The sequence below is a fragment of the Sinocyclocheilus grahami genome, unplaced genomic scaffold (genome assembly GCF_001515645.1).
Source record: "Sinocyclocheilus grahami isolate Dianchi unplaced genomic scaffold, SAMN03320097.WGS_v1.1 scaffold47.1, whole genome shotgun sequence".
Taxonomy (NCBI): domain Eukaryota; kingdom Metazoa; phylum Chordata; class Actinopteri; order Cypriniformes; family Cyprinidae; genus Sinocyclocheilus; species Sinocyclocheilus grahami.
Window position 1 is genome coordinate 431,082 of NW_015505226.1, and position 15,688 is coordinate 446,769.

The 15,688-nt window shown below is 41.3% G+C and overlaps 1 protein-coding gene across 5 annotated transcripts in view; it reads left to right on the forward strand.

The window, feature by feature from the left end:
* LOC107582672 (homeobox protein Meis1-like) overlaps positions 1-14,923 on the forward strand; it is a 67,259-nt gene extending 52,336 nt beyond the window's left edge. For 4 of the 5 annotated variants that reach the window (XM_016268587.1, XM_016268586.1, XM_016268590.1 and 1 more), the window contains 3 exons: positions 9,047-9,105; positions 10,086-10,175; positions 14,251-14,923. In XM_016268587.1, coding sequence (XP_016124073.1) covers positions 9,047-9,105; positions 10,086-10,175; positions 14,251-14,534 — 433 coding nt within the window. In that variant the 3' untranslated portion in view covers positions 14,535-14,923. Of the gene's footprint in view, positions 1-9,046; positions 9,106-10,085; positions 10,176-10,690; positions 10,785-14,250 lie in introns of all 5 variants that reach the window. The other variant, XM_016268588.1, reaches the window with a different exon arrangement.
* The last annotated feature ends 765 nt before the right edge of the window (positions 14,924-15,688 follow it).

Consider the following 15,688-nt stretch of genomic DNA (forward strand, 5'->3'; position numbering starts at 1 on the left):
GTTTTTTAGTCAACATGTATTGAGAGTGTCTGAAAACTATTCTTCAAATCTGGATGATATGCAATAGATGTACACTTAGTCACACCCTTATGGACACCCTTACGCACGCATGAGCACAGACGAGCATGCATACGCACCCGCGGATACGCATTAGCACACAGAGACAGCCTAAGACACAGTGAGCGAACATGGCATCAAGGAGGGGATGTGGATCAACTGTGGGATCTATTTTTGGAGGGAGATGTTAGAGCTTTGATAGGGATTGTGTACAACTGCATAATGATGAAAAGGTAGTCAGTCGTTCAACATACAAATGCAAAATTTCATTGAAATAGATTTGATGGGAGAGTAAGAAAAAGGAAAGATGCAGAGAAAGAAAAGTTTTAGCCTTTGACGATAAGAGAAAGCATTCTCAGAACACTCCATAAAGATCAGTGATGTAAAATCAATGGGCGGGTCATCGGGTTTCACGTGTTGCCCGTTCTTCCCTTCCTGGCCGAATTTAATAATCCCTTTAAAGATGCTGTTTAAACCTCAGGGATGGATTGTTTTGTCAATAAGGCGGCTTTTATGAAAGTCTTAAAAGCATGGAGTGAAGTGTGGCGGGGCTACTTTAGAGAAACAGCGTCCACACACCCTGGATCAGGTTTCTGCGCCTGAGAGAAAAAAGGAGCAAGAGCAAAATAAAGAGAGAGAACTGGATGACTGGCATGCTTCACTTCTCTGACAGCCAAGCCCGCCCATGTCAAGAGAAGTTGAAACTTGTTCAAGAAAAGCTCTGGATGATTGCTCTATGTGCTCTTCGTGTGTAGTATCTGGCAACGTTCTTTTAGCTTCGGGGAAAATGTGACCCCTGACCCACCCAGTAGGTATCTTGGAGAGGTGATACACAAGCGTTTTACCTATACGAAAGCAAAATCACAAATGAGATCTATGTGGTGTATCAGTTGTTTCTCCTACACCATAATGAGATTTAAATGGAAAGCAAATGGAGACTTGCTTGAGAATAAAGATTATAGTGCAGTTTATTTTCAAGACAAATGGATAATTATATAAAAAAATAACAAAGAACTACATTAAGTCTGCTGTACTACTATCATAGAGCAACATCTGGGCATTAAAATCTTACACTGGATTCTAGTTTTGGACTGTATGTATGTGAGTATGTGTTTGCTAGATTCATAATTCTGGATGTAGTGTACATGGTAAATTGTTTGCTTAAGCTGAGCATGCGTGCATATGTGTGAGTCTCACTGTTCATGCATGCATACAGTGGGGCAAAAAAGTATTTAGTCAGCCACCAATTGTGCAAGTTCTCCCACTTAAAAAGATGAGAGAGTGAGCGCAACAGCGGCCCAAAGGATGCAAGCAGGTCTGGGTGAGATGAGCCATAGCCCATGTCCTGGAGCGGCCTTCACACAGCCTACCTGTCAAGGTGCTTTAGCGTGAATATCCGTGGCCTTTCAACAAAATACCAACACACCCTGGGGTCAAACCGCCAAACAAAAGACATATTTACACCAGCGAGACACAGGCATGCAGCCCAACCTACACCCTCAAAATCCCTTGCTATATCAGGCAAAAATGGAGACATAGTGGAGAGCTCAGCTCCATGAAGCTGGATGGATATAGGGATTGTTTGCCTTTCTGCACAGTTGGGCTCAGTCTGTTCTCAAGTGTTTGCTAACAATTCTGCCATACTGGAATTTCAGCACTTGCTCAGACCTGATCTCTGTTTTGTGTCAACAGCAGACAAGTTGGAGTGGTTTTTGTGTGTTTGTGTGTGTGTGTGTGTGTGCGTTTAATCATGTGAAGTCGTTTGTAATGTGTGTTGGACTGCGTGTGCATGTGTGTGCACGTGTAAACGAGACTAGCACAGTTAAAATAGTTTCTTTGTCTTGGATAGAATGCGTCTCTATATGTGGAGATATATGTGCATGGATGGCTCTTTGGCAGCAAGTTGTCATAGGATATGTGCGTGTGTGTATGCATGCATTCGTACAGAGTCTGTGAACCATACAAGGGTGCACCCCCCTCTTTCTCTCCCTCTGTCTTACATCACAACAGGCCCCAGGCACTGCCTACATTTTATCTTCCTTTCTCTACTTTTTTATCCTCTCTTTTGTGGGGGAATGTGAACATGACAGACGGAGGGTGGATCGGCACTAGAGCATATTGGTTATGTTTATAAATCTAGGAACAGATTGGACCGCTGATTAGCGAGCCGACCACTGATTAGCTAATGAGCTTTTAGCATTACAGTGATTGCAAGGTCATGCTGAACTTCACCCCTCCAACAACAACAACCACAAAAATAAGCACACTAGTGCGAGTAACACTTCATATATACAGTATATATATATTTTATTTTTCTATAAGCAACGCAAGTAAAATTAATAAATATAAGAAAATGTTCTAGTCAATTTATATATATTTTTTTAAATGTGAAGTGTGTAATTTCTGCTCTGTTAATGTCACCAAATTAAACTACAAAAATAATGAAAATAATGAATTGTAAACAGGTTCCATGAAAACTCCTATCTGTCATTGGTCGGACAAACAGATTTCAGGTTTTGTCAGTTGCTTGCTTTGAATTTTTAACATCATGGCAACACATACCTATTAAATAAAATGGTACATGAATAAAACAGTGCCATGGTACTGTATATATCTGAATACCTGATGTGGTATCAGCATGGTACAATTTTTGTAAGAGAAGCTGAAGCAGAAAAGTGACTAAACTGGTCAGACCACAACTCTTTAGCTTTCATTTATGGTCTCTACTGGTTATTCAAATTACCATACCATCAGCTGTTAAAGTAAAAAATATATATATATTTTTTTACTCAGGTAAATTGCTGGTTGGTTAGTGCATGGTTAGTAATGCCAGTCAGAGCTTATGTGTAAGGTCTTATATGTGTGTCAATAGAAATGGTGGTGCCAGCATGAGGTCTACAGAGCCCGGCAGAGACCACCACAGTGACAGCTAGGCGGAGGACCCATTAAACCTGCCGGTGTGATGTCATTTCCTCTCCTTGTGCTGCCACACACAGAGCTGACAGTTGATGTCCCAACACTGTGTGGTTGTTTGTTTGCATGTTTGCCCAGACAGAGAGGCAGTGCCCTCTGGCCCAAGCGTTTGCCTCCGGCATCAGGCTGCATGAAGAGCCCTCAGAGACAGACAACAGCATGGAATGGAGGGTGTTCCAATGTTGTGTTTGTGAAGTGGGCATATGAGGTTGCACTCCCTCATTGATATATTTGTGCTCTATTTCTCTTGCTCTCTCTGGAATGGGTGGGGAATCAGAGGAGAGCAGGCAGGCCATGTTCATGCCAAGAATGACCTCATAGTCCCCGGCTCCAGAAGAGTGGAGAACCGTCTCTGAAGCATGTCCAGCACCTCGCAGCAGTTGCACTGTGCTTTGTTTTTCGGTGATCGTTTGAATGCCACAACAGAGGTTGATCACAGCAATGGTCTCCTCTCTCCTTAAGCTGGAGGTTGTTTGGTCTGAAGTTTTCATGTCTTCCTGGCTGCGTTGTTCTTTTGAGCAACTCGTAGCAATCTCTGCTGCACCCCTCTCTCTTTCTCACAGACAGGCTATGTGTTTATAAAGTGTGTTCCTCAGCCCCCAGGCAGTGGCCCCACTCTAAAAGTGGCTTTAGAGGGGACTTCACAGCTCTGTTCATGGAAAGGTTTCAACTTTGTTTGGTGAGAGGAGCTTGTGGGGGTGCACAAGGGGTGAGTTTGCTGAAGTAATGGCCAGCCTCTGTTGGAGGGGGGCTGATGCAGCAGGATTAGACCAGCCCCTACTTGAGACTTCCCCAAAAGCCTCCTTTAGATCTCCTCTGTTTTCTTTGGGCAAGCTGTTTTGCTCTGCTAGAGTGGACCAGGTAATCCCGGTAAAGTCTGGGAATCTCTGACCACATACACATTGCAAAGTTTTCGGGACGATGACTAGATTTAAATGTGATACTGAATCCCCCATATTAGTGTTTGACATGATGATAGCTATGCAAATCCACTAAACCTGGAAGCCAGCAAGTTCGGTATTAGCTGGTGTAAGCAACTACAGAAAAATTTGCAAATAAGTCAAGACACATGCCTATGTTTCTGTGATTTTCTAGCACCACACTTCAGAGCTGTAAGTGTCTAAAAAGAAGAATGGCATCACTGTATTAACAACTAGTTCACATCCATCTTTAGGTTTAGTATGTACATGGCCCCTTCTTCCCTAGACCCAGTAGAGTGGGTTCTTCTTAAGGCCCCGATATACTTCAAGCGAAATCGAAGAACGAACTGATGTGACATAATTTCAAACAAAATCCGGCCAAAACAAAGTTCGTTTTGGGAGTTCGAAATGGCTTGCCAAAGCTAACTTTCCGGAAAAGTTTGTTCCAGCTGCAAAACACCTTCGTACTACCATTGGTACGTGACGATTACGTCATAGGAGGTGTGCGCTGAGGCTCCGCCTTCTTTCACACAGACTCTTCTCTGGGTTCATTTCGTCTGTCGAGTCCTTGGAGGTGAGATGTCCGCACAGTGGAGAGCCGCTTTATAGTAGCAAATTAAGTTTTGCTTTTGATGAAATGAGACACTGACACAGTTTTTCATGTTTAATACTGCTGCTTGCTTTTAAGCAATACATTGAATAAAGTGCCATGTAAATACACGTGACACTACTTCACGGGAGTGCTGATTTGCAGAGCTTGTGCAAACACAGCCATGTTGCTATGAACAGATGCTTTTTATAAAAAAATGCTTGCTGTTCTCTCCATTTTTGTTGTGTTTATTTTGTTACTGAGAGGAAAGCGCACAGCACATATTTACATATTCATATACACATTGCTTTCATCAGAGTGGGCGGCATCGGGATGTTCGATAACAGTATACCTCTGCACATGTATTTTGAACTTTGTTTTACCCCTAAACAAAGAACGAAAAAGAACTTTGTTTTAAGTATATCAGGGCTTTTATGGGATTCCACCACCGCAGGCCAGTCTAAGAAGCAGCGGAGGGGCCAAGGGGGAGGCCGGTATTATTAAGAATGTGAAGAGAGGTGAGAAAGGCAGGAATATGCAGTGCGAGGGGAGGAAGAGGGGTGTGATGTGGCTGAATGGAATTGTCTGAGGTGAGAGATGCAAAGAGTGTTTGGAAGTTGGTCCTTTATGCACGCCCCATTCCCCCTCGTCTGTTTCCAGCAATGGCACAGGGTAACACCACTCCTCCAGGCCTGGGTTGCTGTGCACTGATTAAAAAAAGTGTGTAAATGTAAGTGTGTGTGTGAATGAGTGAGTGAGAGCCGGTGCATAGGGGGGAGGCAGGAGTGTAAATGGAATTTGTGCAGCAAACAGCTGGACTAGTTTATTTAAGCACAGGCAGGCCATAGTGACTGACCCCAGATTGACTTGGGGAGAGGACGAGCCGAGGTGGACTTTTATGACTTTTAGGTCGAGATGAGATGCTCGTATTTATGAAATTTGCCTTGAGGCATGCCAACATGTGAATTACTAATTACTTAAGTAAATGGATCTCTGGAGCAGATACTGATAATAAAGTTGGTTTCACCAGAGGGGTCTTATTGCGTGATTAGCTGGTTGAAGTATAGCAGTTAGCAAGTTAACCGGTGTGGGGGAAGCTACTTCGAAAATGTAGTTTGCCAAGATACAAGCTACACATTATTTTAAACTGTTAAACTCCAGTTGAGCTATGAAATAGTTATTTACATTACAAGCTAACAAAACATAGCAAACTACATTGTAGCTACTTAAGGAATCAATCTAGTTTTAAATGTGTAACTATTTGATGACAATTTATATTTAATTTTTTTAAGTATAATTTAATTTATATAATTTAAAACTGGCACAAAAATTGAATGAGTATTTCTGAATGAAACTTATATAATTAAATATAATAAGCATTTCATTAAATATTCTGCTTTATATATATATATATATATATATATATATATATATATATATAATTTTCTTCTCAAATATTAAAGAATACCTAAAATGTAATTGAGGGCTTAAATATTTATTTTTATTTATTTTAACAAATTAATGGTTATTACTTTATGTATGAATATTACTTAGTTGGATGTGTGTGTGCGAAATACAGTGCAACATTGAAAACAGCAATGTAGTGTTGTCACAAAGCAGTTTGTAACTGGAAAGGCTACAATGTTTTGAAAACATCTGAGCTACTGTCACACTACTGAAAATATAGTTTGTAGGTATTTTTAACCATTTACTACCCAACACAGAGTTACCACTATGATTAAGTTGATAATGCACACTTTATTTTAACTGATAATTATCCTAAAACCATAACATCTTTTATATCTTTTCTTTTAATGCATATTTTTACTGGAGATTCCTGTAGAGCCACAGATGCAGATCCGAAACATCAGATCATTCCATCGGTATTACTGATATGCCTGCTTGTGGGTTTTTAATATACATGTAAATGTAGCTGAGTGTGTTGAAATGCGATTTCATGAGTGAATTTGGTCCTCCGTAGTCAAGCATGCGCCCCCTCACACAGTTTACATTTGAGGCAGAGGGAAAGAGTGAACGTAGGGGTCATTTCTGAGAAAAATTACGTACTTCATATGCATTTAGATAGACATACTGAAATATAACCTTTTGTATATTCAATCTGGATCTTTCCAGCAATGCTTATTAAATTATTCCCTAATCGGTCACGCAACAAAGGCAGCTGATGAAAAAGACAATTTCTTGCTTTTAATTGCCCATTTCACGTGCCGCTCGTGCTACACCTGTGCGTTTGTAATGAGAGTGGGATATTAGCGGAGGCCCTGGCAGACCCGACAGAGATCAGATTGACTGTCAGTAAAGTAGAATGAGCAATATTGTGCTCCAACACTTTACGAAACACGCACACGTGGTAATAGAATGTGAAGAACTAAACCTCTATCAAGGTTCATTTGGCTCATAAACACTCTCATTTCAATCTTTTTTCTCGTCCTTTTAGTGAAGCTAGTTTTGCTTTAAAATAGCCCCCCATTGTCCCAAGCTGGGCTGAATAGTTGGCTTCATTGTGTGCCTATGGGAAGTAGAAACTGAACAGGCCATAAATGCAGTCCTATAGCGCAGAGAGGTCGCGCAAAGGTGAACTTTTACTCCTAATGGAGGCTCCAGCTTTAGCCTGGCCCGTATGGTTCTGTGCTCCTTTTGATTGCCTTCTTAACCATCAGTGCCATCCGCCATCCGCCTGGCTCACAAAACAAGAGCATGACCGTTCTTTCTCTTTTTCCTCACACTCCTACACCCCCTCCCTCACCCTCACCACCTCTCCATCCCCCTGCCTGGTATTGTGTAGCACTTGTCCTTTGTTCCAGCTTTTGGCGCATCTGGCCTTAGATATAAGAAGGAATGAGAGAGGAAGCTTAAGATACCTTTAAGAAAGAAAGAAAGAACAGCCATTTCCACAATCTGAAAAAAAAGTGAGTGGAAAAAAGGCAGAGGGAAAGCGAGTGAGCGAGGGAGGAAAATCCAAACGGCAGAGGTCAGCAGATAGACAACAGTGCCCCCCCTTTGACCCCAGCCTGAGATGAAGGCAGTAAAAGGAATGCCTAGTCTGAGACTCCCCCTGCTCTCCAGCCCGCTGCTAGTGATAAAACTCCAGACATTCTCTCATTTGATGATGCACTGCCATGTCAGTACATTCCTCCCCTGATCTTTTTCTTTTTTTAAGCCTTTAAGGTGATGTCGTAGAGTGATATTGGTGATAAACATATGAGAAAGTTTAGATCTCTGGTCAAATTAATTTAAAGGAACAAAAACATTCGATTAAAGTTTTATGCCATCAGAGGCCATTTATTATAGTAAAAATCCCCTTAATCAAGGTGAAATCTAAAATCATGGCTCACTTAAAAAAACATATTTTTTCAGTAGGTACATGTATTAATTATATTCTGAATATTAATAATATTGATATATTAATAATAATATAGTTAATTATCCAAATCATAGGTGGTTTATAGTTGCATGTTCCAATGGCTTAAACACAGTAACAATTTAGAGCTGGAATGATCCGTGTTATAATTAATAAATAAGAAGATTAGCAGATGCCTATGCGAACATTTCTTTGTCTGTTAGTCCTGCTCTTTTTATTTATTTCTCCCTTTCTCTCACTCTCTCCCTCCACCCCAAGCTCTCCTCCCTTACTTTTCTCAGCCTGAAAAGAGTAGCGGGGCTATTGTTTCCTTAAAAGTCTACTAATTCCCCCCTTAAAGGATGAAATGGAAGTGTCCAACTGTGGTAACAGCAGGAGGACATAAATCAAGTTGGAACCCCTGAGCATGGTGACCAGGGTCACAGGGTCACTAGAGGGGATTTAGGCACAGCAAGGCCAGAGTACTCCGATGTATGGTGCAAGGAGGCTGAGGGTCAGAAGCTACAGGGGCCAGTTATGTTTTTGTCACAAATGTTATGCACAATATGCAGAATTGCGGAGCAGCCTGTTCTTTCTGGCGGGGGAAAAAAAAATCTCCTCATTGAACACACAGTTTCATTATTCTGCCTCTAGGGAGACACAAGGAAAAAGAAAATATGGCTTGTACTTGTGTTCTTTGACAATGCAACACTTTTCTGTTAGCAAACATTTTCTAAACACATTAATTCCTGTGGTGCATATCAACTGTGTTACATCTGGCATCAGGGTTTGAATGGTTCAGTGGTTTAAAATAAAGTTGTTAAAAAAAGTAAAAGGAGTCTCTTGAACTGCAAATAATTTTCTTCAAAGTGCTTTTGTGCACTTTGCTTAGTAGGCAATATATATTAAGCTAGCACAAGTTTGTACAAGTCATAAGCTTTGTGAACATTTCTGTGTTATGGAACAACTCTCTGACACTCCAGCTGGCGTACAAGAGGATTAGAGAAAAATCCCTCAGTTACCCCTCTGATTAGCTATCTGGGCTGATCTGGACAGCAGCAGGCTTGGATGTGACTGTGATTACAGAAAAATACAGCAAAATCTCCAGTGACTTTTCAGTCATATGTTGCATCTCCTTGTTTTTTATAGGTTCATTAACGCAAGAAGAAGAATAGTGCAGCCCATGATCGACCAGTCCAACCGAGCAGGCAAGTCCCCCATAGTTTCTGTATTCAAGTCCCGCAGGCGAAAGCCCCCTGCAAGCCATGCACCCGGAGGCCCACCTGCCGGTAAATACTTAGCCCAGCCTGGATGTCAACAATGATTGACCACTAAAATCCATCCAATTAACCCAAAGCACTAATCATGCTGACTTGGGCACTATATAACCCAGTGACGAAGAGAAGCGAGAAAACGCATACAATGGATTAAAGTATTGAAACAATAACTATAACTGGATCTTCTCTATGCAACTAATTATACTGGAGAACAGTGGAGAGTTGTTCGGCAAAGTACAGAGGATATTAAAAAATTTTCCCCCTTTTTATTTACTTATTTATTTATTTTGTTAAACTTCATATTTTATTTTGTAGAGGCAATGTTTGCCTCCTAGCTCAGTTCTTCCTGTTAGTGAACAGTGCCCCTGGTGCATGGCTTGTTGTGGACTGCTGTAAAGTTTATTACCTGTAATAGGGTTCAGGGGGCAGGGTTGCATTAGGGACTCAGTAAAGTTCAAAGGCATTCATTGGGGTTGAGCTGTTGGTTTTGACCAAATAACCCCCAACACACACACACACACACACACACACACACACACACACACACACACACACACACACACACACACACACACACTTTCAACAGCGTGAACTCACGGTAAGTACATCTCAATTAGCTTGTGTGGATAAAAAATTATCACTTAGGTTTTCCTCATTTTTTTGTGTCGTCTTAAAATGTTTCTTGTATCTATAGAATATAGGCTTAGTTTTTTTGTTCCTAGTACTTAAGCTTCATTGGGCATATTCTGTCAAGTGTTTTATCTCTCACGAAACCCAAAGAAACTGTGTGAAATGCTTAAGTCTGCATGTGTGTTAACAGATGATGTTTCTCCAGCAACTTAAACTTAATTAAAAGCATTAATTGACCACTGTTCGTTTCCCCCACATTCCCTGACCATGCCCTCCTGCAGTAAGTCAAGGAGCTCCCTACAACCCAGATGGTCAGCCCGTGGGAGGCTTCGTGATGGACGGCCAGCAGCACATGGGAATCAGACCACCTGGTAAGACCTTGGCATGTCTTCTCCTCTGACATCTCCCACCTTCCCACAAGCCCCCTCCTTCTCTTCCTCACTACCTCCTTCTCAGTCTGATTCTAAGACCCTTGGCTAGCATAGGTGTGGTCCAATGCATTACACACCTTTGTCCCTTCATGCTTCCTTTCTGAGACCTTGGCTTTCTAATAGCCATCTTCCCAGAATTTGCTCTTCTCTCTGAATTCAAGCTTCTTCCACCCTGTGGTCACTGTTGCTAACCACTCACCCCCTCTCCCACCTTGCCAGATAAGCTGCAGGATTTATCCAAAGCTAGGCTTCCTTCTAACCTCTAGCCTTTGAATGCATTATTTACTTGTTTATTTACTTATATTGTCTTATTTGTGCCATATGGTGTTCTTTTCTGTTCTTTTAATAAATTGGGGATTGTGCTTTTGTTTCTTGACCTCCTGTCTCTGAGCTGTGGTCTGTTTATTTTCTCATCTTTCGGCATCTTCTTCTTCGATTGTTTTCTCTCCTTCTAGGGCCTATGAGTGGGATGGGCATGAATATGGGCATGGAGGGACAGTGGCACTACATGTAACCTTCTAGTTAACCAATCGCAAAGCAATGGGGGAAGTAAGTACAAAAGCAGGGTCATCAAGCATCCATAATGTGTGACATGTTTTCAGCAATTAATTTGAATTGTTTTTACGAAATGGGAGAAACAAAAATGTCTCTTTCCCTCCAGAAAACAAGCTGCTTTCTCCTGCTTACCAATACTAATATTTCCTGTACTTGTGGGTGACAAGATCCGATCAGGAGTTTTTGTGCTTGTGTATGTTTATGATCTGTGCTGCCCTTTCTTACTTCTGAAAATTTTTGCCCATGTTACTAATGTTACATGTTACTGGCCATGTGCATAAAGTCATATAAAAAGGGGAAATGAGTGTGGGCGAAAGAGAAAGAGAGAGACAGAGCAGGAGGAGGAATAGCTGTGTGGGGAAAGAGGCAAATGGAGGGTGGGGGGATTGATATTGGGGTTTTGGTCGGAGAAGGGGAGGGGTGTGTTACCATAGCAACAGACTGATTGGCAAAATGTAAGCAGTCTGCAGCAGTGCAAGGAGAGAAAAGTGCATGTCCCCAAAGTGTCATAAATCTGTCTCCCTACAGTTGATGCATGAGTTACATTTATACACCAACCTGCGAGGCAACACACAAAGAATCGCTCTCTCACCCTGCAACCAAATACATAGCCACACATTTGGAAATTATGTCAGTCTTGCGTGGAATGTTTTAGGTGGAGCTGCTTCTATCGACCCTGACTTGGTCCACTATTTCCTTGTCTGTCTTTCCTAATAGGATTACTAATGGCAAAGGCAGGGGAGATGAAGGAGTGCAAAATGGAGGTGTGCACAGCAGGGTACACAGCTTAGTCCAGCCTAATTGACTATATCCAAATTAAATATGCCATCACAAGCGGTGTAACAAATGGATTTGACTTATTCAGTATACAAAAATAGCGATCATTAATGCAGCCAAGCACAGAATACCTCTGTTGTCAAAGAAACTCTCTACTTCACTGTCTTTAACCGAGAGACATAGGCTGGTAACACAAGCTCTGCGCTTTAAAACGTCATATGCCCACTTTGTGTGCGTATCTAAACACTGAGCGTGTTTCCCAGTGTCCAAATGGCTGCTTACAGCAGCTGCTGTAGTTCCCAGAAGAGACGAGAGAAACCTGCTTTAAACAGCCTCAATTTGCTTGCCGAATTCTGTAATTGGGCCGCGTGTAGAATCTTAGATGAGATGGGTTGAGGGGAAAAGAGAGCGAGCGAGAGGGGGAAATGAGGAAAGAAAAGGAGGCAGAGTGTGACAGAAATATGTCGCCATGGTGAAGAATGCCTGTTCTTTATGGCTTCATCACTGACATTTCCTAGCTTGTCTAATTTATGTAGTAATGTTGTTACTATAGTTTCTAGGTCAATTAAATGTAAGTGATGTGTTTTATACTTCGTGACCAATTAAATTAATAGGTTATTACAAAAAAAAAACGTTATCTTATTTGATTAAGAGACCAAGGATTCATTATATTTTATAAGCAATTTTCATTAGTTGAGGAATTCTCCTCAAGGCGAGATTAAGCAGTTATTTGCTGGGAAGTCCCAAGACCTAAAATTAAGGTGTTCCAAGCAGTCACACTGCAACATTACTTAAAACCAAAGCCAATTAAACCTACTTAGCAAAGCGTTATGCTTTCTGCCCATGACGATTATAGAGCTTATAGCTCTCCGAAACAATACACCTGTCAGCGTGGGTAAAGCCTAACTACTCAAGCAGAAGAGGGCGAGCCTTTGATAATCGAGGGAATGACTGTTTTATGACCATTTTCCCCCATACCGTTCTTTGTGTTTCTTCAGCAAAATTAGCCAAGGGTGGCCAAAATTTTTTAATTTTACTTTCAAGACAATAGTGAGCACAGAGAGCATCAATTATGGGCATATGGACAAAAATGTTGCCCTCCCCGTCCATACTTGAACGCAGCTGGTATGCTTTGGTGCGCTGGAAGCTCTTGGAGACTCCTTTGTCTGAAATGTCATTCCTCCCATTCATTAAGCAGAAGTTTGTTAACCTTTTGCAGGGTCAAGGTACCCATTTTCTGCTCTGAACTTTTACTTTTAAGGGGGGAAAGGGTCTTCAGGAATTTGGCTCCTGTATTGTCTATGTCAAACATCCCCTGTTGATTCGGTCCCATGGCACCTCTGAAAATAGACAGGCAAGGAACTCAATGTATTGATTGACTTATTAAGTGAAAAACCACATTTGCAATGTGTGCCCTTTTAACATCCAAGCATTGCTTTTCTGATGAAGTGGATGTTTTCCCTCCTCACCAAACAACGTGTTCAAGGATTGAAATCAAATACAGCTGATGACCCCTCAAAAGCTCAGGTCAGGCCTTTAGTAGTAAATAATTGCAGGGGCATACAGATTACTGCTTCACATGCTAGTGCAAAACACCAACCATTATATATGCCATTCTACGGCTGAAACCTAAAGACCTACAACCAAGGCAATAACAAAAGGGATATTTTTTTAACTTGAGGTTGATTTGTTGCTTTGTATTGCTGCTGTCAAAGGGTTAGTGGCCTTTCTGCTTGTGGCACGTGCACGCACCCAGGTGAGGCCTCTCAAGTGACGGCCTTTGTAAATTTTAACCTTTCGTCTTTAATTTAAGCACAATGGTAGCGTTTCTCTGAGGGGCTCTCAGAGCGAGCCACAGACCTTTGCTCATTGTGTTTAAAGTGAGATAAGTGTGGGGAGAATGTAGAATAAAGGAATGGCTTATTTTACCTCATTTGTCATTGTTGTGGCTTCCACTGGCATAAAGACTTGGCTCGTGGACACGTAGCAGTTCATTTCCTCCTATGTGCCAGTTAGTGTTAGACTTCACATTTATATAATTTCGAAGGTACAACCTTTACTAGCATGTGATTAAAATGTTAAGAGAGAGTAGATTTATGGATAAAAAATTATTGTTGTAAAAATTATCATGTGCTTTTTAAAATATAAACACATCATAGTCATTGTTATCCAGAGGGGAGCCAATTATAAAGATTTCATCATAGCATTGTTCTCTGAGATGAATATAAAATTAGCAAATTAAGTCTAACAGCTAGATATCAACCTCCTGATTGACCTTAATGAAGGACAACCTTCCGGTTGACTAGTCAGGTATGACTGTGGCAGATTCCAGATCTGATGGATACAGCACTGAGTACAGATCCCTGGTGCAGGCAGCAGTAAAGTGCTATGTTCAGGCCAGTGAGTTAGTCCCTAGAGAGCCACCCTCTCCCACTACACAGATTCCTCTTCTAGTCTCTTCCCATTCATTACAGAGGACGGTCCTCTCTCCAAGGATTCTCTTACAACCACATAACTCATATGCTTTCCGGTGCTGTGATTGTAGAGTCAAACCTGCCTTGTAAAGGGAACGATTGGCTTGATGACCTCCCAAAATATAATATATGCAATGTTATGTCTGACTATTCCAAATGCATCAACAATAATCGCTATAATCTTCTTCTTCTTTTTTTTTCTTCCCAAGGACTACAAGGCATGCCAGGGGATTACCTGTCACACAGTGGCCCGGTGGGTATGGCTATGGGGCAACCAGGCTACGGTGCCTCCCAGATGCCCCACCACCCTGCTCAGTTGCGGCACGGCCCTCCCATGCGTTCCTACATCCCTGGACATCCCCACCACCCAGCGATGTTAATGCACGGAGGACCACCTCACCCTGCCATGCCCATGTCAGCCTCTAGCCCCCCTATGTTCAATCCAGGAGACCCTACCATGGGAGGACAATTCATGGACATCCATGCCCAGTAATTTACTAAAATGGATTCTTTAAATGACTGCTACGGATAGAAGAGGAGCTGCGATTGGTTTTTCTGGGGCTTGCCAAGCACGATTATATACTGACTTGTTACAGAGACTGAGGAGCTTGCATCTTGGCTATAGATTCGGACTAAGAAAGAAGCCCGATTTCTGTATACTATGGGACACTTTAAAAGGAGGTGCCCTTTGCTTAGACACAAAAAGTGAGAGAGAGAAAGAAAGATTGAATTTATTACTATATCAGCCTCTAAAGGGGAGGGATGAGGACATACTGTATACTGTTGTAAAATTGCATTGGACTTTCATATGAACTGGGAAAAAAAGTATTGTAAATGCTATCGTATTGTTCTGCATATTATGTTGTTTCTAATAGATTTTTTTTTAAAAAAGGATGTGAACTTTTTTTCTTTCCACACTATGTGTGTGCCATCTCCATAGACTTTTGGCCTCCTCCATAAATCACTTTGCGTTTAAATGAGAAAAAATATGTGAATAAATCAATAATTCATTGAATACATATTTGCCAGGCCATTTTTCTTTTTTTTTTTGTCCTGCAGGAGGGCAGATTTCCCATGACCCATCACGGCCTTAGGAAGAAACTGAGTGCTGTCTACCTGTCTGAGCCACATCCTCCTGCCTTTCAGGAGGTCTCCATTTTTCATTCCCAATTTGCATTCCCAATACATCATAATAGAACTGCCCCCACATCATTGGAACCAATGAAAATTATTTTCACTTACCTTTACTGGATGTGTGAGAAGCTGAATGTGAAGAACAAGCGTGTGTGTGTGTGTGTAAAGCCAACCCATCAAACTTTCAGCATTTAAGTTATAAATGGGATTTGGGATTCTTTTGATTAAGCAAACCTGTTTTTGGGGATATTGGTTTAACGTTTTGCTATCACTTGTTTGAATTTTGAAGAGTTTATGTATACATTGTAAATGAATAAATTTTGTGTAAAAAGAGGGGGAAATATTTTTCATATATTTGTGGTTTCTGGGCCTGGTTTGATTTTACATACGACTGGTTCATTTTATGAGGCTGTTAACTGACCAAAACGTTCAGGTTTTGTATGGTTGTCATTCACAAAATACTATAAATCCTTTAAATAGTTTGGGTTATTTAATTTCACAATGTTTTCAGAT